This window comes from Phaseolus vulgaris, chromosome 9 (genome assembly GCF_000499845.2).
Source record: "Phaseolus vulgaris cultivar G19833 chromosome 9, P. vulgaris v2.0, whole genome shotgun sequence".
NCBI lineage: Eukaryota > Viridiplantae > Streptophyta > Magnoliopsida > Fabales > Fabaceae > Phaseolus > Phaseolus vulgaris.
In genome coordinates, this window is record NC_023751.2 from 30844005 (window position 1) to 30867891 (window position 23887).

The 23887-nt window shown below is 27.9% G+C and overlaps 1 protein-coding gene across 1 annotated transcript; it reads left to right on the forward strand.

The window, feature by feature from the left end:
- The first annotated feature begins 12890 nt into the window (after positions 1 to 12890).
- Positions 12891 to 22007, forward strand: LOC137821729 (agamous-like MADS-box protein AGL8). The gene is made up of 8 exons (XM_068626462.1): positions 12891 to 13412; positions 15978 to 16056; positions 16718 to 16782; positions 16866 to 16965; positions 17065 to 17106; positions 20501 to 20542; positions 20629 to 20747; positions 21604 to 22007. The coding sequence occupies exons 1-8, from the start codon at positions 13228 to 13230 to the stop codon at positions 21713 to 21715; spliced, it is 744 nt and encodes a 247-aa protein (XP_068482563.1). The 5' UTR covers positions 12891 to 13227; the 3' UTR covers positions 21716 to 22007.
- Positions 22008 to 23887: the final 1880 nt, after the last annotated feature.

Below are 23887 nucleotides of genomic sequence, written 5' to 3' on the forward strand. Positions count from 1 at the left end.
AAAATTTTGTTCTCTTCAATTGCGACATTAATGAATAAATAAGATACTTTTGTTCACTTTATTTACGACATTAATAAATAAATAGATAAGATATTTAAAATGTATTAATTTAAATATTGAAGACAAAAATTTGATATCGGTTTTATAAGTTGGAACATTATGTTGTCTTTAATAAAATACATTTCAAATTTTATAATCTAAATTTCTACATTTTTTATTTACATATCTCTGATAATAAAATTTAGAAAGTATTTATAAATCTGAAAATACATTATGAATTCTAAAAAAAAAATTAAATTATAGAATCGAGAAGGTATTTCTGATTTAAAAATTCCTGATTTAAAAATTCCTTCTGTATTCTATAATGAATGTAGTATTTTAAAGAAACTCATTGAATTATAGAACTTAAAAAGAACATCAATAAAATAAAATAAAATATTATTTTGTATTTTAAGAAATATAGAGTGACACAAGAAACTATGAAGTGCAGGAAGAAACAATTCCAAAACATTGTCCAAAATTGATAAGCAGTAGCCTCACCAATTGCAGGTGGACGGTTTCTTCCTCCACCTCCATACCTTCTTCTCTCACCTCCATAATTTTTCAAATTTCTAAAAATATCCCTCTATAATATTTTGAATTATGTAATTCAAAAGTCATTTTTTAAATTTGTAATTACCTTCCGGATTACATAATCCGGTAACCTTTTTTCATAAACATGATTACTTTTCGGATTACATAATCCGGAAGTCTTATTTAGCTTTCGAATTATGTAATCCGAAAGTCTTATTTAACTTTCGAATTATATAATCCAGAAGTCTTTTTTTAAATGAGTTTTCAGATTACATAATCCGAAAACTACTCTATGGAGTGACACAAGAAGAAGAAAAATATATTTTCATGTTGTGTATGGAGGTGGGTAGTCCACACACTTAAGCCCAAACTCTGACCCCTAATTGCGATTGTATGTTTAGGGTTTATATATATTTCTTTTTGTTACCCAAGTATTTGGATATTGGGTTCGGTTAAAGTTTACTCAATGGTTGGTTGCCCACGTTTTGTTCAGCACCTCCATACAACTTTTAGACGTCTCCCACACGTTTTCAAATGAACGTTTTAGACTGTAATTTTAAGTCTCAAATGTGTCTTGGGTCTTTCGAAGAATATTCTAATAAATAGTGACTGAAGATATAAAAAAAATTATGATATCATTTCTAACTAAAAATTTAAAATAATGAATTTATAAATTTAGAGTTTTTTTTCTTATATATTAACCAACTTTCTCATTTTTTATTCCACTATAAGAAAATCAGTATTAGAGTTAATAAAAAAGTCGACTATGATAATAGAAAATCGATACTAATTAGGAAATAATGTTCAACTAGTGTTAAGGTGATTCTATGTAGCATTGACTAATTCATCTCTAATTTTCAAATTAATTTTTAATTTGCACAATTTAGTGTTGACCAAGCTATCATTGATGTATTTTTATTTTAAAATTTATTTAATTTAGTGTCACTTAAGTCAACGCTAAATGAAATATGTTTTTGATATTAATTTAATTTGTGATGGTGTGACTAATGTTAATGACACCAATTTAAATACACCGTCCTTTGTCTTTAACAAAAATAATACACAAATAAAAATAGTGGATGAAGGAGATTAGTATGGATGAAAGAGTTGAGTGTGGATGAAAGAGATTGGTGTGGATGAAGGAGAAAAATGTTAATGATGAGGATGGATGTGGATGAAAGAGATGAGTATAGGTAAATGAGACGAATGAGGATGAAGGAGACGAGTGTAAAAATATTTATATAGAGAAATAAATTGTGAGTGAGAAAATTCACCATCTTCAAATCTAGACATCTATATTAAAATAATCTATGGTTCTTATTCGCTCTCACGAACACACAAATTCATATCATATAAATTAGTACTAACTTAGCAAACTAAAATAAATATTAAAGATATATTATATTAACATCAACTAATTGACACTAACATAAATAAATAATAAAATAAATAAAATTAGTGTTGATAACGCTAATTTTAGTAAATATAAATTCCGAAAATAAATAAAATTAACGTCATCTAAACTAACACTAACCTACCTTATTTATATCCGTTAACATCGTCACTAATTTAACACTAACACAAACATAAAAAGAATTAAAAATATTAGTGTCAATTTAAAGTCATATTAGTGTCAATTTAAAGTCAACTAACATTATTGTGTGCAACATTAAACGAAATCTATTAACATATGCTAATTGACACTAACACAAGTATTTTAATTTTTTAAAAATTTAACACCAACTACTTTTATAATTATAGTGTCGGTTTAAGTAACATGATATAAATTAAAAAATTAACTTTTTTTAGTTTAGCCTAATCAAATATCATAATGTTAACATTTTGAACACTATTACTTAAAAGCGATCATAGTCTTCAATACAAAACACAAACAAACTTAAATTTCAAACAAACTTAAATTTCTAATTATGTTTGAAAATATGCCAACACGTCCTCCCTTATTATTATTATATATAAGTGAGAGTAATTAAATTATATCAGTATAATTTTTATTAGCTATTATATTATTAAATAGTTTTAGTTGAATAAGGACATGCCACCATACTATTTAGGTAGAACAATTTGTAGGGTGTGGTATGAATATTCTAACAATATTTTAATTTAAATTATCCCTTATGAATATAACAACATTTTCTTGGTAAAATTTCAAAAGTAAACTCACCTTTTGATAGATGAGAAAAACATGTTGCCCCGTTTTCAAACTTGCCGTCTACCTAACACATGCACATTATGGATCTTCCCACACAAGACAAAAACTTATCACACACTATAGGAATGGTTTTAACAAGCATTTACATAAATACAGAAAAAAATTAAATTACTATTTCTTTGTATTTAACTTAGATATAATTAATTTATAATTTTTTTCTCATATCAGTTTTTAAAATTTATACATTTTTTTTAACTTGAACATGCACCAATTTTAACTCATAAAAGTTAATTTAATTTTATCTCTTTATTCTTCTCTCATAAAAAAGACTTATGAAAAATTTTGCCCAAACAAACTCTTTTATCACCCTTTTTAGAAGAAAAAGATATGAAAAAAATAAATAACTTTTTCCCAAAAATATATATATAAATTAGTCTATTATTATAAGAAAATTATTAAATAAAGATTAATTTTAGGGATAAAAAATAATTAGTCACTATATTATCTAAATTCGATACTATTTTATAAACTAAAAAATTTGGTATTTAACATAATTTTTATTATTAATAAATATTTTTTAAACTAATATTTAATTAGTTACAAATTAATTAAATTCTAAAGTTGGTAGTTAAAATTATATTAACTAATTAGATATTAGTTTAAAAATTATTAATAATAAAAACTATTTTAGATACCAATAATTTTTTAATCTCTAAAATTGTATCTAATTTAATTAAGATAGTAATTAATTATTTTTTATATCTAAAATTAGTCTCTATTCAATGATTTTATTGTAGAATATACACAAATTAAAAATAAAAAATAAAAAAAATAACATGAGAAAATTCTAATATTAAATTTTTGTATGAAGTAATTTTAATTTTTAGAGATATCTATTATATATCTTTTTCTTTTAATTTTGCTTTCCTAAAAATTATCACACGTACAATTGTCAAAATATGCTCAAAATTTCACTAAAATGATTCCTCGTTTTGGATATCATAAACTTTATGCTTTCATTTAATGGAGAGTGAGGGAGTCAACATCAAACCTTATCTCCTATGCCCTAGCTAATCAAAATAATTTTGGTAAACATTGGCTATAATCAAGACAAATGTTAATCTCTTTGACCTCTTCCTCAACTTGTTCTTTGAGATACTAACATATGGGGAACATGGCTTGAACTTGATCAAAACTATAAGGGGACAAACCCTAATCCATAGAGTAAAAAGCCAAGAACTGTGCAAAATTTATGAGTATTTTTTCTTGCTGTTATGATACCTATTGGATGAGACAAGTGGAATTTTATCCTGCAAATACACAGAAGGTGTATGAGAAAGGCAATGAGTGAATCGAGATGAGGTTAATTAGACCCGACCAAGAGAAACATAATCAATTTTTGGAATTAGATACGAATATTTTATTGGATATAAATACTTTCTTATCACTGGGTACAAGCATATGCATAATTTATAAGAAAACATCATCATAATAATATTTATCACTTTTTCAGAAAACAATTGTTGTTCGACACGACTGCATGTAGGAGACAATAATTTCTGAGTTCAACTCATGTTTCATAAAGGAGAATTTGCATGCTCTTAATGATTGCTGACATGAGATAAAAAACCGCTAACTTTTTTTATTTCAAGATAAAAGAAAAACAAAAACAAGTGACTCAAGTGATAAAAAGAACTCATAAGTAAGGATATATATGAAAGGGACACTAAGCTTTTTTTCACCCATTTCTTCTTTTTTATTCTATAGAAAGTGTAAATGGTACGCGTTATAATGGTATTCTGGTAAGAGATCATAAGTTTAAAACCCATTAATTACATCTATTATACCCCTAAATGATTGTGTAAATGATCATTGCATATTTACATGTAAATGAAAATTACCAGTGATACGTTAATTCCTATACTTATGCTTATAAAATTCTAGTCAAAATTTTAGATTTATTTGAATTTGTAGTAAGAATGCATTTTATTTTTTTACTTATATATGTAAAATTGGTTTGGGTTTTCAGTTTAAACTTTAGATTTATTAGATATTTGTAAGAAAGTTATTTCATTATTAAATTTTTTATATGATAAACAAATTTTTTTATTGTGAATTAAAATTTTAAAATATTTTATTGTGACTCATCATTGTAAATGTTATTATAATAAATGTTATAATATTATAATACACTTTATAATGAAAATTATTTTATTTTAATATTTTTTTACTATAAATATTCAGAAGTTCTAAAAATTTAGACTAAAAACAAAAATCAATCTTATAATATCGAAATGAAAAATATATTTAATCATTAAATTAAAATATATTTATTTGTAAAATATTTTTATTCTAATATTCAAGCATTAATATGATAAAGTTATTGATATTTGTATATTGATGTTTGTAATATTTATCAAGTGCCCTTAAAATTTGAGTGTTAGAAAAGTTATTTCCATATATGGAAACTTCTTAAAGTTAATTCTTGTTCTCCTTTAATTTGTCACTAGGCGAAGAAAAATTATGCAGTGATGTCTTTTCTTCTTTTGTTTAAACGCTTTTTAAAATAAGGTACGCTTTAATGATTTTTTAATTAATAAAAATAAATCCAATTCTGTTTTTATCTATGAAAGTAGACTTATTACTATTCATCACTGCAATTCCATTCTTAGGGAGTCAAACTATGATATTTCTTGGTATCTATCATTTTCTAAAACCAGATCTAAATTTGATTTTTCAGGAAGTCAGTTCTGACCTGATTTTTCATATTCTTTTAAAAGTAAGAAAATAAAGAATAAATAAAAAAAATACTTGGGCCTTTTTTATTTTATTTTTTTGGGTTTTTAAATAATAATTAAATTAAAATAACTTAAATAAAAAAATAAAAAATTTAATGAGTGACACTAATTAGTAGAAATTAAGAATAATTTTTTATATTAAAACAACAAATTTAAATAATGAAAAATAAAATTACTAAATATTTAAATACATTTCAAAGCAGTTAACATAAATAACAATATATTAACAATATAGTAATATATTGTTGAACTTGAAGTATAAAATCAAGTCAAACTTACTAGCAAGTCAAGTTAGTTTTAACAAAGATGGTGTTGAAGATGTATTGTTTGTTAAAACATTCATTGTGTGTATGTAACTCTTATCTAAGGTAATTCACAAGTGCACACAATTAATACATATCCTATTTTTTTTAAAAGCTTTAAAATGATTTAAAAAAAGGTTTTTATTTTATTTTAATCGATTAAACATCTAGATAATCAACTAATTCCCTCTTGATGTATTCCTAGATTCAGCAAGAACATAATAACTTATTAATAGATTTTCATAATTGATTAAAATGTTTCATAATTAAACACGAGCTTCTTTATTAATCGATTAACAAAACCAATAATAAAATCTTTTTTTGTTAAATGTTGCATAACTAAATATGTGTTTGTATGTATTAATTGATTTTTTATTTTTATATAAAAACTTTTTTATTAAGTATCATTATACAACTTGACATCTCAATTAGACTGATACCTCAAGTAACAACAATCATCTACCATCACATAAAAAAATATTATTGTTGTATAAATTAATTGATTAATAAAGATAATAGTTAACTAATATATTCTCGAAAGTTTAAAAAAAAATGAATAACAATTTAACCGATTAAATGATATTGTAATAGATTAAAACAATGGTGATATTTCACTAAAAATAATTCTTCAAATAATGAACTACCAACTTAATTAACATAATCAATAATTTGTAATAAAATCAGTTTTAAACTAAGTTTTCAAAACTCTATAAATTCAACATCTCATTAACACTTTAAAGACTTCTGGAATACATTTTAAATATACGATTAAGTTATTTATGTGAGAAATTTTCAAGTTGTTTCAAGAGTACATTAAGAATCTTTTCAAGAGTTTATTCATCACTCTTCTTTTTCAAAGATTTCAAGAATGCTATGTTAGAAGCTGTGAAAGCACTTGTGAATGCTTTTAGTATTTACACATCGATATTGATCTTGATGTTTGTGAATTGTGTGATCATTATTAATATTGATTCCAGATTTAATTATATTTAGTTTAGTCTAACTATATATATTTTTTCGATATATTATAAGAAAATGTTGATTTACCTACTGATTATTACGTATCAATGTAGAGTAGTAGGTAAATTTAACATTACAAACAAGACTTTATCTACCAATTTAACTCCATATGTAAATATATAATAATACGTGTGAAATTTTCGGTACATAAGACTAAACTAATTACCTAACTGTGTACAAAATGTTGACACGTGTCATGGAAATAATTTTGAAGGATTTTATCCATAGGTAATTCTAATTTTATTATTGAACGAAACATTTGAAAAAAAATCCAAAAGAATAAATGTCGAATCCAATGAAGTTCATTCCTAAACCCTAAAATTGACTTTTAATCCTATTTTGACACTAAAAATCCTACCACATGTGAAAATGTAAGGAAGAAAACTTAAACCTGTCTCTTCACATCATTTTTCTTCTGACAACGTCATTGTGGTGAATGAATTTGAAGAACGAACAACTTACTTTACTCGCACAATGCCACATCTAGTTTGTAGCGAACGACTTAGGGTTTCAGAGTGATCTTGGTTTTGGCTTCGACTTAGGCTTGTGTATATGCAAGAGTCTTCGTTCGTGACGACACAAGGTTTAGGGTTTACTCACTCAATGACGAGTTACGTTCGTGACGAGGTTTAGGATACCGATAAAAAAAAATACTCACTTTAGGCAACACTTTTCTACCCGTTGACATGTTAGCGTTGTCTAAAGTAAAAAATGAGTTTACAAATGAGTTTACCAATGGACAAGACTCCCTTATATACAAGGAGAATTCTTCCAAGAAGAATGAGACTACAAAATTGAGTTAACTTTGCTAATCAAAAGTTAACTCTCCTAAACATGATTAGTATATGATAATCCCTTGAAATTTAGGACTGGACATGGGTAGTTTCTTGAATCCAGGAAAAGGTAATAATGAATCTTTGAAAAGCAATGATGACTCTCGGAGAAGTCACATGTTAGACACCTATATAATTTCAATGGACATAAGACTCTAGAAAGGTTGATGAGACATGTGAAAAGTCAAACTATCCCATGCGCACTTGAAATTGACATCTGGTTGTTTAGAAGCTCCAAAAGACACTTCCAACTTCAATAATTAAAGAATTCAGTCTAAGCTCTCCAAAGTTAAAAACATGAGGTTCTAACTTCTCTCAAGTTCATCTAAAGATCAAGAAACTACATACGTACTTGTATTTCATATTCTAAAGCTTGGAGTTTTCCTCATGTTATTCTTTCTAGGATTCTCTCCCTTTTATTTATTTTTTATTACTTTTTGTCATGCTTCTTGGATTTATTTCTCCGCTCAATGATTTGAAGTGAAATTTTAGGGTACCCTCCACCTTAATTTCGCTCAGCACTAACTTTTTGTGCTTAGTGAAAACTTTGTTCACTGATTCAAATCTACTCAACTGCTTCTTGTTTCTTCCGCTACATAAAAATCATGTAAACATAGATTAAGAAATTCAAGTAACTTTTCTAATTATAAACATTCTAAAATTCTAAGTTGGTATTAATTTTATTTTGCAAAAAGTAATCTTATTTGTGCAAGTTAAGTGCCTAAATCATGATGACAAGTAAATTTGATATTTATTAATTGTATAATACATCTCTTTCTCAATTTTCACATTTAACCTCTGGTTCAATATCTATAAAGAAACCTTTTCCCTTTCTTGAATGTTTCTTGAAACTTTTAATTATTTATTTTTCATAAGTGATTTCTTCAATTTTTCTAACCTTATCCATTAATTGAGTTATATCTCTTAGAGATTGGTTTACTAACTTCTTTCTTACTAAGAACTGTAATCCACAAGCAACCTTTCTAATCAAATCATGTTCAAGTTTTATGTATAAAAGTTTGTCTCATTTGTCTAAATCAATTTAAATAATAAAATATAGTTTAATTATGATATTTTTTGTTATACATTAAATTGATAAGACTTACCTTAATCTCTACTATAAAAAATTTCTTATCAAAATTTATTTCTAACTAATTTCAAGTAAGAAAAGAATTAAGGGCCAATGTTGTAAACCATATGAAAGTATTTTTAGTCAAAGAATTCAAGTATTCATTGATTGTTATATCTCCATACTAAATATGATATTTCATTACATGTTCTAACATAGATTCACCCATTTCTAGTAAACATAGAAACTTCAACATTTTATATCATCGAGGTAGTTCAACTCTTAAGACTACCTTTCAGAATGGAGAAAGAAAAATGGGGGATGGATTATATTTTCTAATATTCCTTATTGATTTAAGAACTGTTCAAACATGTTGTTTATCTTGTTTGAAGACGCTTGAAGACCCTGAACCTGGAAGATTGACAATGGTGAGGGAATTTCATTTTGGGAGGATAATTGGGCAGGGTGTGGGGCCCTAAAAAGTGTTTACCCGAGACTCTTCTCCCTGAGCTCTATCAAAGACGTTAAGGTGTCAAAGCTTGGGGATTGGAGTAATGGAGTTTGAGAATGGAAGGTAGCTTGGAGAATGAGGCTCTTTGTTTGGGAAAAGGCTTTGGAGAACTGTCTTGACCAGGTTTCTCAAGAGCGTTGTCCTTCTTTGGAAGAGGAAGATAGGTGGGTTTTGAAGGATGGGGAGCTCCTAGAGTATACAGTTAATTCGGCTTATAAGTGTTTAAGGAGGTGTGCTGAAGAGGAGAATATATCAATGTATAATAATTTTTGGAGGTGTAAAGCCACCCCGTCGGCTCTTGTCTCTGCTTGGAGGGTGTTGGAAAATAAGATTGTCACTAGGGTCAATTTAGAAAAGCGGGGGATCATGGTTGATAGTCTATTGTGTTGTTTTTGTGGGTTGGAGGAGGAGTCTTGTCGTCACTTGTTTTTTGAATGAAAAATAGTTTGGAATTTTTTGAGTTAGTGCTTTGCTTGACTTGGAGTGTCGTTTGTGTCTCATAACGATCCAATTTTAAACTTTCATCAGCTTAGGATGTGTAACTCTTAGTGAGATTTGGACGCATATGAACAAAGTTATTGTCAAAGGGGGGTGTGGTTGATATTGTGGAAATGTTTGCTATGGCTAAGCTAAATGTATGGTCTTGGCTAACTTCCAAGTTGAAATCTACTACCTTCTCTTATTCTGAATGATGTTTTGACCCTTTGGCTTGCATGAGCATGGTCTGATCTTGTAGTCTTGTTGGTTTTTTGTGGGAGGGTATGAGGTTCAGTAGGGGTTCGTTCTGTTGTTTGTTGGAGTTTTTTTTATAGGGTACATGTCTTTTATTGGGAGGTCAAAGTTTTTCTTTCTGTATAAGGGTTGAACCATCCCTGAAGTGATTCACATTTCTTTTTTATTGCTGATAAAAAAAATCTTGTTTAAAGTTTAAGTGATTATTACCTAAGTTATTGTTCAAATATATTTGAGCATTATTTCTCATAAAGGGTTGTCTTTTTGATGAATTTGGTTATTCATCCCTAAATTATCCTTATTTTATCTCAAGGCAAAGTCAAGGTCTCTTCCAATCTAGCCTTTTGATTTGTTAACACTTTTAAACGGTCTATTATTATTATTTTTACTAGAGGATCAAACACAAAGGTCATTCATTGAGATAACATATAAGTCATCTTAAATTTATTATGGTCCATTTGTTGTTTTGAAACTTATAAGGTTATACTCGAGATACCTATGTTTAAATAGTCATTCTTAAGATTTCAACCAGAAGTATAAGCCGAATATCGACTATCATTATATATTGATCCAGGATTATTATTTAACCATATGATTTGGATATCTTGCCAATTAGCCTTAGGATATTTTTTACTCGATGTCCATGCTCCTAAAATGAGTATAACAAAGAAAAGTGATATTGGTTCCACTCAAGTTGTCATTATCGAACTTACTAACATCAACACTAGTTGGTCAAAAAATCTGACTAACCACTATCATCACCAAATTAATTAAATACTATAAGAAAATTATGAAATAGAAACTAATTTTAGAAATCACAATTAGTCACTATATTGACTAAATTATATGTTATTTTAGAGACTAAAAAAATTATTGATATCTAAAGTAATTTCTATTATTAATAAAACTTATAAACTAAATTTATAAATTAATATCTAATTAGCTACCATCTAAAACCATGGTATTATAATTGTTTCTCGATCCCTTCTACTTATATAATTGCTTCTTCAAAAAATTTCTAATTCCTCGAGTCAAGACTTTCTCAAGAAGGTTGATCTCTCTTAAATTTGGTTTGAGGTTGATCACTTAAATTTTCTTTTGTATTTTTAAAATTAAATATAATATTTTACAAATGAAATGTGATCTATGTTTCATCTTATTTGTAGCATATATTATAACTAAGAAATAAAGGAAAGGCAAGAAGGGTCCAAACATTGAGAATTTGTTTGGATTAAAGAGAGAATGAAAAATAAAAGAAACGAATATAAAGAGACTAGAAAGTTAAATTTTTGGATAGAGGAATAGAGAGTAGAAATTGGTGAACATTTTCTAGTAGATGTGATTGATATAATAAATAAATTTTTGATATATATTTAAAAGAAATTTTAAATTAACATAAAAATTATCATCTAATATCAATAAATAAATAAAATTATATATTAAAATAGTTAATATATCAATTTATTTTATTTTATTTATTATTTAGTTATTTATTTTATTATAATATTAAGATATATATTAATGAAATATTAATAATATAATTATTAAGAAAATTATTATAATATTTATAATTCGTTTAATGATATAAATGTAAAAATAATAAAACATTAAAATCATAATCAATTATGCTTTTTAATATAATCGATTATATCATACTTATTTTATTATATATATATATATAATTACTATACTAAAAAGTATAATTGATTATTATTATTATTATATTTTTACAAGTCTATCTAAAGAGTGTAAACTGTTTGTCAACAACTTGTTTTTTGTTTTTCATCATTTGTGTTTCGTTTTTCCAGTTTCATTATTCCTCTTTCTATCCGCATAAAGAGTATATCCATAGATATAAACACATCTCAGTGAATTAACTTTTTTTTACTTTATTTTATATAGATGATCATAACAATATTCTAAAGTACCAAAAAGTTCGACATGTGTCGTTTCTAGGGTTATAAATTATTAATAAATTAAACTGAATTCTACTAATTATATTAAAATAATTATTAATATCACTTTTTAGATAATATTTTCTACATGTCAAATATAACTAAAGTTTTTTATATGATCCAATTTTAATGAACTAAATATGTGTATATATATAAATATATAGTTTAAATTTAAATTAAATAGATATTTAAATAAAAACACACAAAAACATCGACCCTGTATATTCACAGATTTCAAAACATAAGAAAGGATATTATTAGTCTCATTACATAAACCATTATTCAAATTTCTGTGAATAGAAATTTAAATTCCTGTCAAAGATACGTAATTTGAATACTATTGCAAACAAAATCCATGGTGTAAATATACTAGCAGATTTATCATATAGTTTCCGACAATATGAAATAACTCGTTCAAGCTATTTTTCTTATGTTGTTATTCAGAAGCAGATTATTATAAACTTTAGTCAAACCTATAAAATTATATTTCTGTATTTAGATTTTTTTATATACTATACTTTAATTGTATTTATAGTTGTGTTGACTTTTCAACTAGAACTTACATAATGTTCTTAATCTTTACTTTTTACCTAATTTCTTTGTGAATTTATTAGTAAGTTTGAAGAAAGAGGAGGTAAATAATAACAGACAAAAGCATAGGAAAATACGAGGAAGTAAAGACACAAGGAGAGATCGTACATGACGACAGGGAGCAAGGGACTGTCCCGATAGTGCCTCTGTCCAATCCAAGCTCGACAACGTTTTTGACGAAACCGCTCTGGTTTTGCAAAACCACCTTCCCATCAGGTTTTTTCCCACTCACTTTTCTTTTTCTTTTCCTCGAATATAATAATAATAGCCAATGATATTTGCTCTTTTAATTTTTTATCTTATGTTTTATTGTCCACTTTATAAAAAAAAGAAGAAGAAGAATGAATCATAGGGAGACTAGTGGTCAAGGTCATATGTTAATGTTCGTCTCCCACACACACCACATAGCTCTCACGTACGTAAATAAAGATGTTGATGGCATATTATAAATCACAGAATTCCATACGCAGAAACAAGAACACCAAGAGAGAAGCATAGACAAGAACACACCGATAGAGGGGAATTGAAGGGTGCTACGTCGTCTTTCTTGTGATCTGCTATTAATGACTGGAATTCGTGTGGGAATTGTGTTGTTGGTGTGGTGGTGATCGTGGGAGTGGATCAAAGCAGCTAGCAAAGTGTTGGAAGCAGAAGCAGTGTGTGGTGGTAGAATATGGGGAGAGGAAGGGTGCAGTTGAAGAGGATCGAGAACAAGATCAATAGGCAAGTAACGTTCTCCAAGAGAAGGTCTGGTTTGCTCAAGAAAGCTCATGAGATCTCTGTGCTTTGTGATGCTGAAGTCGCCCTCATAGTCTTCTCCACCAAAGGCAAACTCTTTGAGTACTCCAGCGATCCATGGTATCTTCCACAACCTCACGTACCTTCAACCCTTTTCATTTCTCTTACTATAATCCCAACACTCTCTCTATTCTTTTCTTCCTCATATCATACTTAATTCATTAATTTTCTCATGGATCTCTGTCAATTATGTTTACCATATATTATGCCTCTTCTTGATGATTTCTTTAACCCCTTTATGGTAACTGGTATTCTTCTGGGTAACATATTCAATTACTTTCTAATCCCCCCTTTTGGTTTAGTAGTAATTAGTGTGTGATTAGACACTCAATTCTCAAATTTTCTTTCTGATAAAACTCATTTCTCTGATTTTCATCACGATATGATTATCTAGAACTAGCAATCTTCATAGATGTGTATATGATTCGTTTTGCTGTACTTGAAAAGAGTGTCATCATGCAGTGACATATATATATATAGTTTAGTTTTAATTACTGTTTAGCATGAGTTGATTAGGGAGTAGTTTGTGTAGTGTGTAGTGTAAGTGAGACTTACATCACTCTCTCCGCATGGCCATATAAAGCGTACGTGATTCGCTATTAGAAAGAAGCAGACTGATCTGACAAACTCAGCCTCAGATACACAAATATGAGAAAGGAGGAACCACAAAAGTGACCGATCACTGTGACACTAGGGTCATCAACACACACAGAGACACATAAATATATATAACAAATTCAATTTAAAAACGGTGCTTCCACCAAAAATTCAATATCACACTCGAGTGTGCACAACTTTTTACCTTGCTACCTATTCCAGCATAGTACTCTTGTCCAATTTATCACTTATCATACGTTTGTTATAACCTGTTTCCTCTTTCGTTCCCGAAGGAGATTTTTCTGACATTTTTTCTAGGATAAATTAATAGGTGTAGTGTGGATCTTAGGTAGACTTCACTCAATACACAGGTTAAAGGAGGTAACTCCTGAGTCATGGGTGAGCATAAATCAATTTTTTTCTCATAAAGTATGTACTCCTCTTTGTCACTGAATTTTAAAGCATTTTTATATATTATACTAAGTATTTCAAAATGAGTTTAGCAACCTTTTAATTATAACTTGTTTTTCTTGTATAACATGGAGCATATTTTTCATCAAACACAAAAATAATTACAGTTAATGTAGTCATTTTGGTGCATATTATGTGTTTTAACTTATGTTTTGAGTTATAAAACAAAACATATTTATAGGACGAAACAATGAAGCTCACAAGTTCTGCTATATTTTTGTGTTTGGCTTAGGAAACATTGGATTGGATTTAATGCATTGTACATAAATAAAATCAACAGATCCCTTATATGAGAGCTACTCCTATATAGTTGGAATGAAAGTGTTACTGTGAAATCAATTTTTTATTGGTGGTCGTAGTTTTGTGTTCCTTATAGACAGAAATTTCGGACAAATATGTAGTTAGAATTAATCGAACCTAAAAAAATTATGTTAGGACTGAAAACAGTGTCAGAATGTTTTTTAAAACCATGTATGTGGGATGTACAAATTTTACCTATATAATATATGGGTATATATGGGTCCTTCAAAGGAGAACTTATTTAAATTTTAACTCTGATTCTCCCTCTTGAAGTGCAACTTGTCCATTTACCAACATTATGTGAAATCATTGTTGATATAAAATGTGAAAGAAAAGAAAATATACAATTTTTTTATTGGATGACTTTATTATATATGTGAAAACTGAGATATTTATTAAGTTAAATCTTCGTCTTTCTATCCGTTTATGAAATATCTTATTTTAAATATTAAAACACTATTGATTTACGAGATAACATTTAAAAAGATAAAATAGTTATTTTTTTGTGTATAATTTTCTTCAGCAAGTGCATTTCAAATTTAGAGAAAAGAAAATTGAAACTAAATAATGAAACATAATAGATTATGATCTATTTTTACGTGAAATAATATTTCCCTCTCTCCATTTTACGTTTCATCTAACAATTTCAAAGATAGTCGAAAGTTGAGATGTGATGAAAAAGGTATTCAACATAATGAGATGATATATATTTAGCCATGTTCTTACTAACTTGGTTAGTATTTTGGAGCTTACGAAAATTAAGGTCTTTTGTTATAGATTTGTTCTGACAAATGTGGATTCTTGTTCTTGTCCTGTACTTAATTGAACGCATAAAGCAAATTTGTATGGTATAAACATGATAAACCTTTTACATAAGGTTGGAGAACTCATTGTCCCATCTCATGATGTTATTTTGTTTGGTTTGATTAAAAAAATATAAAGTTAGAAGCACACCCAAGTTTCCCAAACCACCATGGGTTAAATACAAGTATTGAAAACTGCGATTTGATCCCACATAATAAGACTAAGGTGAAATCTTTTAGCTAGCACGTTAATGGAATTATGAAGTTCTTCCTTTAGATATGTTAACACAGGTATTATACATGCATGAAGCTAACTTGTATGGTGTAATATTTAAACATTGTTATATATATTTATTATTTTTTATTAATAATAAATAAATAAGAATACTTCAATTCTTATAAAAATTAGTTATAGATATGTTCTCTATCGTTGACAAATTTTCTTTCTCAACAGTATGGAAAGAATTCTTGAACGGTATGAGAGGTATTCATATGCAGAGAGGCAGCTTGTTGTAAGTGATCAACCACAAAGTGTAAGTATATATGTAACCTTTATAATACTCATTTTCTTGATTCAATTGATGATAATCTAAGATGACAAAATTAAGGCTTAAATCTATTTTTTTTTTCCTTTAGTTTCCCAATCTTCAATTTTGATCCCTGTAAAATCTTGGTCTTTAAATTTTATAAAATTAAGTACTTTTAGCTCACTATTATTATGGAGGAAATGTTAACATTTTTTTTATGAACAATTAAACTATACATTAATGGTAGATTAAAATGGTTTAATTTTGAAAAGTAGAAAACTAAATATATACAAGTAAAATTTTATAAGAATGAAAAGTATATATATTTTAGTCAAAAGTAGATTTATAGGAATAAAAATAGATTTAGAAAACTACATGATCAAAAGTAGATTTAAGCTCAAAATTCATTGATCATAATTCTTTCTCTAAACCATGCGTAGGACTATTTTTATTAATTTTACTTACTAACAACTGATTTATTTAGTTCTAAACCTGAACATCAATTTTGTTCAAAGGAAATTTTCAACTTACGAAATTCATGTATTTCCTTGTTTTTATCAATCAGAAAAAAAGTATATAGATAGATATATAGATATATAGATATTGCCCTTCTACACAGATCATTACAAGAATGAGATAAGACTAACTTTATTATAAACAATGTTAGGAAAATTGGACTCTAGAACATGCAAAGCTCAAAGCAAGGTTGGAAGTTCTACAGAAAAATCAAAGGTACTGAAATAGTTGGAGAAGGGATTTGGTGTTCTGCAATTACTAAAATGTAAAACAGTAGGATTTCTGCAATTGTTTTGCAGGAATTTTATGGGACAAGATTTGGATGGTCTAAGTATCAAAGAGCTTCAGAATTTGGAGCATCAGCTTGATAGTGCTCTCAAACACATTAGATCACGGAAGGTAAAACCATGCAGTAGTAGTGCATTTTCCTGATATAGTTTCAACTCATGAATGTTATATATAATAGTCTTTCTAACTATTTAATTATGTAATTTGCAGAACCAACTCATGTATGAATCTATTTCAGAGCTTAATAAAAAGGTGATTCTTCTTGTTTTCATCTTTTTGTCAAGTATATATGTTGCAAAATAACCATTGATCATGAACGAATCAACAAAGGGTGGAAAACTATTTTCTTCTCTTTCTGAACAAGTTTACTCATGATTATAACATGTTTGCAAATGTATTGTATTTTTTTTTACTGTGGTCTATGAAGCAAAATTAACTTATATATATGATTTTTTTTAAACGGTACAAAAAGTATTGCAAATTACTTCTATCACTTAGCAATACTAGAAATATTGTTTGTCCAATATGATTTATTGTTATCTTTGAACTAAAGATTTTGAATATAATAAATAAATTCGTATCTATAAAAGATGATACAATTAAAGTAGTTTAAACTTGTATATGTAAATGAGGGATTCACATTTGACTTAATTCTATGCCAATACATGACACATTCAATTTATCCAAATGACTCTGTGGGTTTAAGAAACCCAAACACGTATAATTGAAGAAGAAGGTTGGAGATGATAAAGACTGTGAAAATTATATATATAGCTCCAATAATGTATCCACCTCATACCCTAATTATTTACAAAGAAAGAGTCTGAAATAGATGTTATTGAACAATTGAAATAACAGGTTATCCAACTAAAATAAAACTGAAGGAACAACTCAAATAAGACAAAATGTTATTGAAATAATATTAATAAATTAAAAAAAAGACTAAAAATATAATTGGAGAAAATGATTTATGTTTTATTGATTTGCTTATTTAATAGATTTGGAAAGTAATTGCATATCACAAGTTTCATGTTTCTAGACTTAAAAATTGGAGAATTATAATCAGATCTTTAACACCTAAAAAAATCCAAACAAAATTGAATAAAAAAATTATCTATGCTGCAGTCATTTTAGTCACAATTTTAATAAATTTCCTTTTTTCCTATAGCTAGATACCTAATTTATTTCTTAAATCTTCAAATTTTATTTTTGGGAGGACTCTTGTTAAAATATATTCACATTGATCTTTAGTTTTGCACTAAAGTTTTTTACTCTAACTTCTCTTAAAAAAGACAAGTTGATCTTGAAATGCTTAGTTTTGCTATGAAAAAAAAAAATTATTTGAAATGGAAATAGCCTATTGATTATCAACTAGAATCTCTATAGCTTCCTTTTCTTCCATATGGAAATCAACAAGTATATGTGTTAACCAAATAGTTGAATTCATAGCTAAAGTGGTTGTCACATATTTTGTCTCTATTGTGCTTTGGGTCATAACGTCTTGTTTCTTTAAACACCATGGAAATATACATGTACCAAAGATAAAGCAATAACCCAATAGGTTTTTCATGTCATCAATAGAGTTAGCCCAATCATTATCTTTAAGTATCCTTACAACTTATCGACTCCATCATCTTTGCTAAATTTTTCTTCTTGGTTAATTAGTGTATTAGTTGTTGGGTGATGTGTCTTTTATTGTCGAGTTTGACACTTGGTTATGATAATTCAGCCTGATGGCAAAAACCTCTTGTATGTCTTTGTTTGAGGGTGTGACCTTTTTGGTGGGTTGATGTAACTGTGTTTGTTGGGTTCTTATATTTTGTACTGGGATTGTGTATTGTTGGATCATTAGTTGGTAGGGTACTAGAATACTTGTATTTGGGGTTTTGTATAAGGGTTGTGACACCCCTGAAGTGTCTCTTTTTATTTTATTTATTCTTTGCTGATAAAAAAAAGTGTATCAATACTTTTGCATTTCTCCATGCATAAGTTTTCAATATTTCTTTTGCATATTGTTTTGACATATATAGACTCCATATTTTTCTTGCTTTACTTCCATTTCTAGAAAAAAAAATGACATTAAACCAAGATTTGTCATCTTAAACATCTGAAGCACTTTACTTCCTGTCATTTTCACATAAAATGTAGTTTCACTTGGACTTTTAATAAATCCAATTTTTAAAAGATAATCATCAATTCTGTCATACCAAGTCCTTTGAGTCCGTTTAAGACCATACAAGGTCTTCTTTAGCTTGTAAGCCTCGTTTTCTTGTCCTTTGACTTGAAATCCCTTTGATTGCTTCACAAATATCTCCTCTTACAAATAACCATTTAAAACTGCAAATTTTGCATCTAAATAGTCAATTTTCAAACCTTTTTGTGAAGCCAAAGCAAATAACATTTTGATTGTATTAAGGTATGCAAAGGGAGCAAATCTTTTTGAAAAATCTACTCTAAACACTTAAGCGTAGCTTTTCACAACTAATTCGGTCTTATGTTTATTTGTAGAACCCTTTGCATTTAGTTTAGTTCTATAAACTCATTTCACTCCTATGTGTTGTTTGTGTTTGGGTTAATCCACTAGCTTTCATGTATGTGTCATTTTTTTCAATCATATTTAATCTTATTAATCCATTTCACATCTTTTTTAGCTTCTCAATTTTAGCATGTTCTAAGATAGTCTGACATTACACCTTTGATAAATATCATATATAGATCTTGTCCCTTTGACAAGAATTTCATTAACTTCATCATCAAAAAGTTGTGGAGTTTCTAGAAGTTGCTTTCTTATTGGCTCATCACAATTCCATTGTTGATCTTCCATGAACTTTACATCTTTGCTCACAAGAATTTTACACATCCTCCATTAGATTTAGATTATAGCTTTTAAATCTCATTTTCACTCTAAACATATATTTTCTTTTTTGTGTCTTTGATCAAACGCTAGTTATATTCAAATATGACTTTGAAGCCTTTTTTTTTCACAAGTTCTGCAACACTAAGCAGATTTCGATCAATATTAGGCACAAATAAAACATCAGAGATATACTTCAAACATGTAAAACTTTCAATAGAAATTGTCCACTTCCCTTTAACTAAGATGAAATCACAATTTTCAATTTTCACTTTAGAAATGATGGTTTTTCCAAGCTCTCTAAAAAGTTTCTCGTTATTGGTCATGTAGTTTGTACAACCGCTATTTATTAACCACGAGTCACTAGAAGTTTTGGTTGTAGTAAAGAATCTTGCAACAAAGATTTGATTATCTTCTATCTCCTCCAAAGTTAAATTTGTCTCTTTTGATTTAGACTTGTAGATTCGCTCTATACGTCTTAAATCACCGCATTTTCTACACTTGACATTTAACATTCACCAACATTTTTCTTTGGATGATTTGTCTTTTTACAATGTGAACAAGGGAAAAGTTCTCACCTTGTTAATTGTTGAAGCCTTTTTTGTTCTTTTATTTATTGTTCTTATTGTTTTTTCCACCTCTAAAATTGTGTACAAAATACATATGTATTTGAATTATTTCAATAATTAATTGTAATGAAAAGAATTAATTTTTAACTTGCATAATCACTTATATTTTTGAACTTATTATACACATGGATGGAGTTAACTTTGTTAGGTTCAAATGTTGTAGGATAAGGCCCTACAAGAACAAAACAACACTCTCGCAAAGAAGGTATGAAATTAACGTCAATTTTTTTACTTTTTTATTTGGATATTAATTTTATTTTATATGGCTACATTGTTTTGAGTAAAAACCAGATAAAGGAAAAAGAGAAGGCACTAGCAGCACAACAAGCACAATTTGAGCGACAAGCTGATGAAATGGATCTAGCCTCCTCAGTCCTTGTACCTCAACCATTGGAGACATCTAATATTAGGTTTGTATATCTAGTTTCAATTTTTAACTAATTTTATCCTATTTAATAAGATTATTTCTAAAATACCATTCATTTAATTGACGTTGATGATATTTGTTTTAAAGTAATTTTAAAAATTAAATTTATTTCATAAAACATATGTTAGACATTACTATGAAATCTGACATCTTTGCTAGATTGACATCCAAAATCTAAACAATCATATGTTATCACATGAATTATAACATAAAAAAAACAACAAACATGAAAGATTAGGTTAAACTCATGCAAAAAAAAAAAGAGTACAAAAATAAATTCTAAAACTAACTAAGCAAGATGAAACACGTGAAGTTTATTCCTCTTATAAGAAAAATCAAAATTGAGATCAGACTACATCCTACTATATCATAGTTACTCAATCTTATTTATCAACCCTAAATAAATTAATTAAACAACACAGTTGATGTTAATTTTTCATAGGAGGTATGTGTTTACTTTTAAATTTGTTAAGTTAATGTAACTATCATATGGTGTATTGTTTCGGAAATTATCCATATTATAAAGAATTCATATTTAGCATTGTGGAATTAGTCTCTAATCTAATCAGCTTGACATACAAGTGAAAGGATATAACAAAATCATTGAAGTGAAATTATTGTTACTAAATGGTTTGAAAAGAAATTTCATTAGTGGGATTTTGGTTTTTAAAAGTCTTTTAACAGTTTTTAGAGCTTGAACATCTATTTAACTATGAACTGTTTGATTTTCCTTAACTAATTTGTGCATGTCCATGCATATATAGGGGTGCATGAGACTCTTGAGTAGGGTTATTAAAACATTGTGCATATTGTCTAATTAAATAGGGTATTTGATGCAGAGGGTCCTCACAAGTAATAGGTGATGGAGGAGATAATGAAGGAAGTGCAACAACTCCAAGTCGAGTAAATGCCATTCTTCCACCTTGGATGCTTCGTCCTACAAATGAATAGAAGAAGACTATTAATAGCATAAAAATTAAATATGAATATGGCCAATACAAAGCTTACCTTAATATAAGATCTAAAACGTTCTAGTGTGTTGATTTGTGAACAACACCCCATGAATTCAGCTGGAATATCATTGGTATGTAATATGTATGTCACTATACATTGCAATGCTATGGCCTCTCTAGATACAAACCTACAACACATATGTAGTGGCAATTGCAATTGTGAATCTGGGGTTCTTACCAAAACTTTAAGTTTCCACCTTTATTTTGAATAAAAATATTAATTAATTGCATTCGAAATTTAAAAGAAAAACATATGTTATGAGACATTCAAGAAAGTTTCAAGAAAGTAAAAATGTAAACATCACAATTCAAACATTGTAACTTTAATATACATGATTTAAGCTACAAAACTATTGATATCATCTCTAATAATCTTTCGATTAGTCATTGCTCCAGTAAGAATAATTGATTTCACCCATAATATTTTATATAAATAAACTGTTTTTTATGCAACATAGTACTAATAATAGATGTTCTTTTTTTATGCAACATAGTACTAATAAAAGATGTTCTGAAACAATGTTATTTTGAACGCTTAGAGAAAATTCATAATTTCCTGCAATACTTCATGGGTATGGTTTGCAATAGTCTTGTTGATTTTATTAATTGTCATTTATTTCTCACTTGCCTTTTGATCATGTAAGGTTTACGTACCCTTCTCAATTACCACATGCATTAAATACAGATTCATAATTAAGGTTCTTTGGCATTACTTAAAATTCCGAAAAGAAATTCACTTTTTGTTTTACCCCACTCACGCCATTAATAAAAAGGACTATTTGGTTTTAACAATAAAAATTAAACCCTTAATTTATTGCTTTATTATGACGTTGCAACTATTTGGTTTTAGTAATAAAAACTAAATCCCTTTCTTATTATTTTTCAAAACTGCTCTTTCTAAGAACTTTTTCCTTCATCTCTAAGCTTTAAAAAAAAATCTATCTTTACAAAAATGGTGACAACTACTTTCCCCCACTATTGGCTAGATGTAACTCCCCTTCGTCAACATTTAGTGCTAAAATACTAGATTTAAACAGTATAAAATTTGTGTTTGTCTTAAGTTTGGAAGAAGAATCAAAGAAAATTTGAAAAACATAGGTATTAATTCTCTATTCCTCTTCTAACATTACTTATATTATTTTAGGACCCATTAGAACTTCTCGCTCCCTTAACTCTTCTAAAGAATCATTTGCCTCCACTAAGGAAGGAATGACTCTCATTTATAGTTCATAAATAATGTCCAATTTCCTAGATATCACATTAAAGGTATATAGGATTGGTGGAATAGGAAAAAGAGCCAACTATTGAAAATGGTTTGACAGAGTGCAAAACTCTTATGCCAAACAATGGAAAGTTATTGGTATCTTTAATCTAATTCAACTCTCGTGCTTCTACTGTCTTTCTTTCATATGTTTATCTTCTTGGTTGTATTACATTTATGGAATCAAGAAGATTACATTAGAAAAGACACTCACAAGCTAAAAAGGCTTAGGTCACTTCATGACCAATCATCACATCAACAATGAGAAAACTTTTGTATTAAAGGTCAAACATATAGCTTTTTTAGTCTATTAGCTATTGATAGAAGTCTTCTACCCCTAATCAATCCAAATCTCACAAAATTACAACAATTTAGCCTATCTTTTACAAAAAGGCATCCCACAAATATTGTTGGTCAAACTTCTACTAGCTCATGTTTATTTCACATCCCTAGAAGATGCACGACTAACATCACTACTCCCTAAATGAAGCAAACCCTCTCAAACTAAACATGAAGGTTATCTTGAGGTGATTCTTAGATACAAGAACTTTTACAAAGACTTCACTCTCTTTTCTAAACTTCACTTTAGGTCAAATGTTGCTTACCCGACATTGGCAACACCTATCCTTCAAGCTCAATTAGTACTTATTAGATATGGAAGGGGTTTTGACTTAGGATATATTAGTAGTGGGCTTCCACATAAAATATGTAAGTTATTTTCTTATCCTCGGTAGTATTTCTCAAGACAATTTAGGTTAATTAATTCTTTCCTTTTCCCATTTTTACAAGACCACAATGGACTAGTTATCATAAATAAAGCTTTAAATTCATAACTTAACTTGAGAGTGT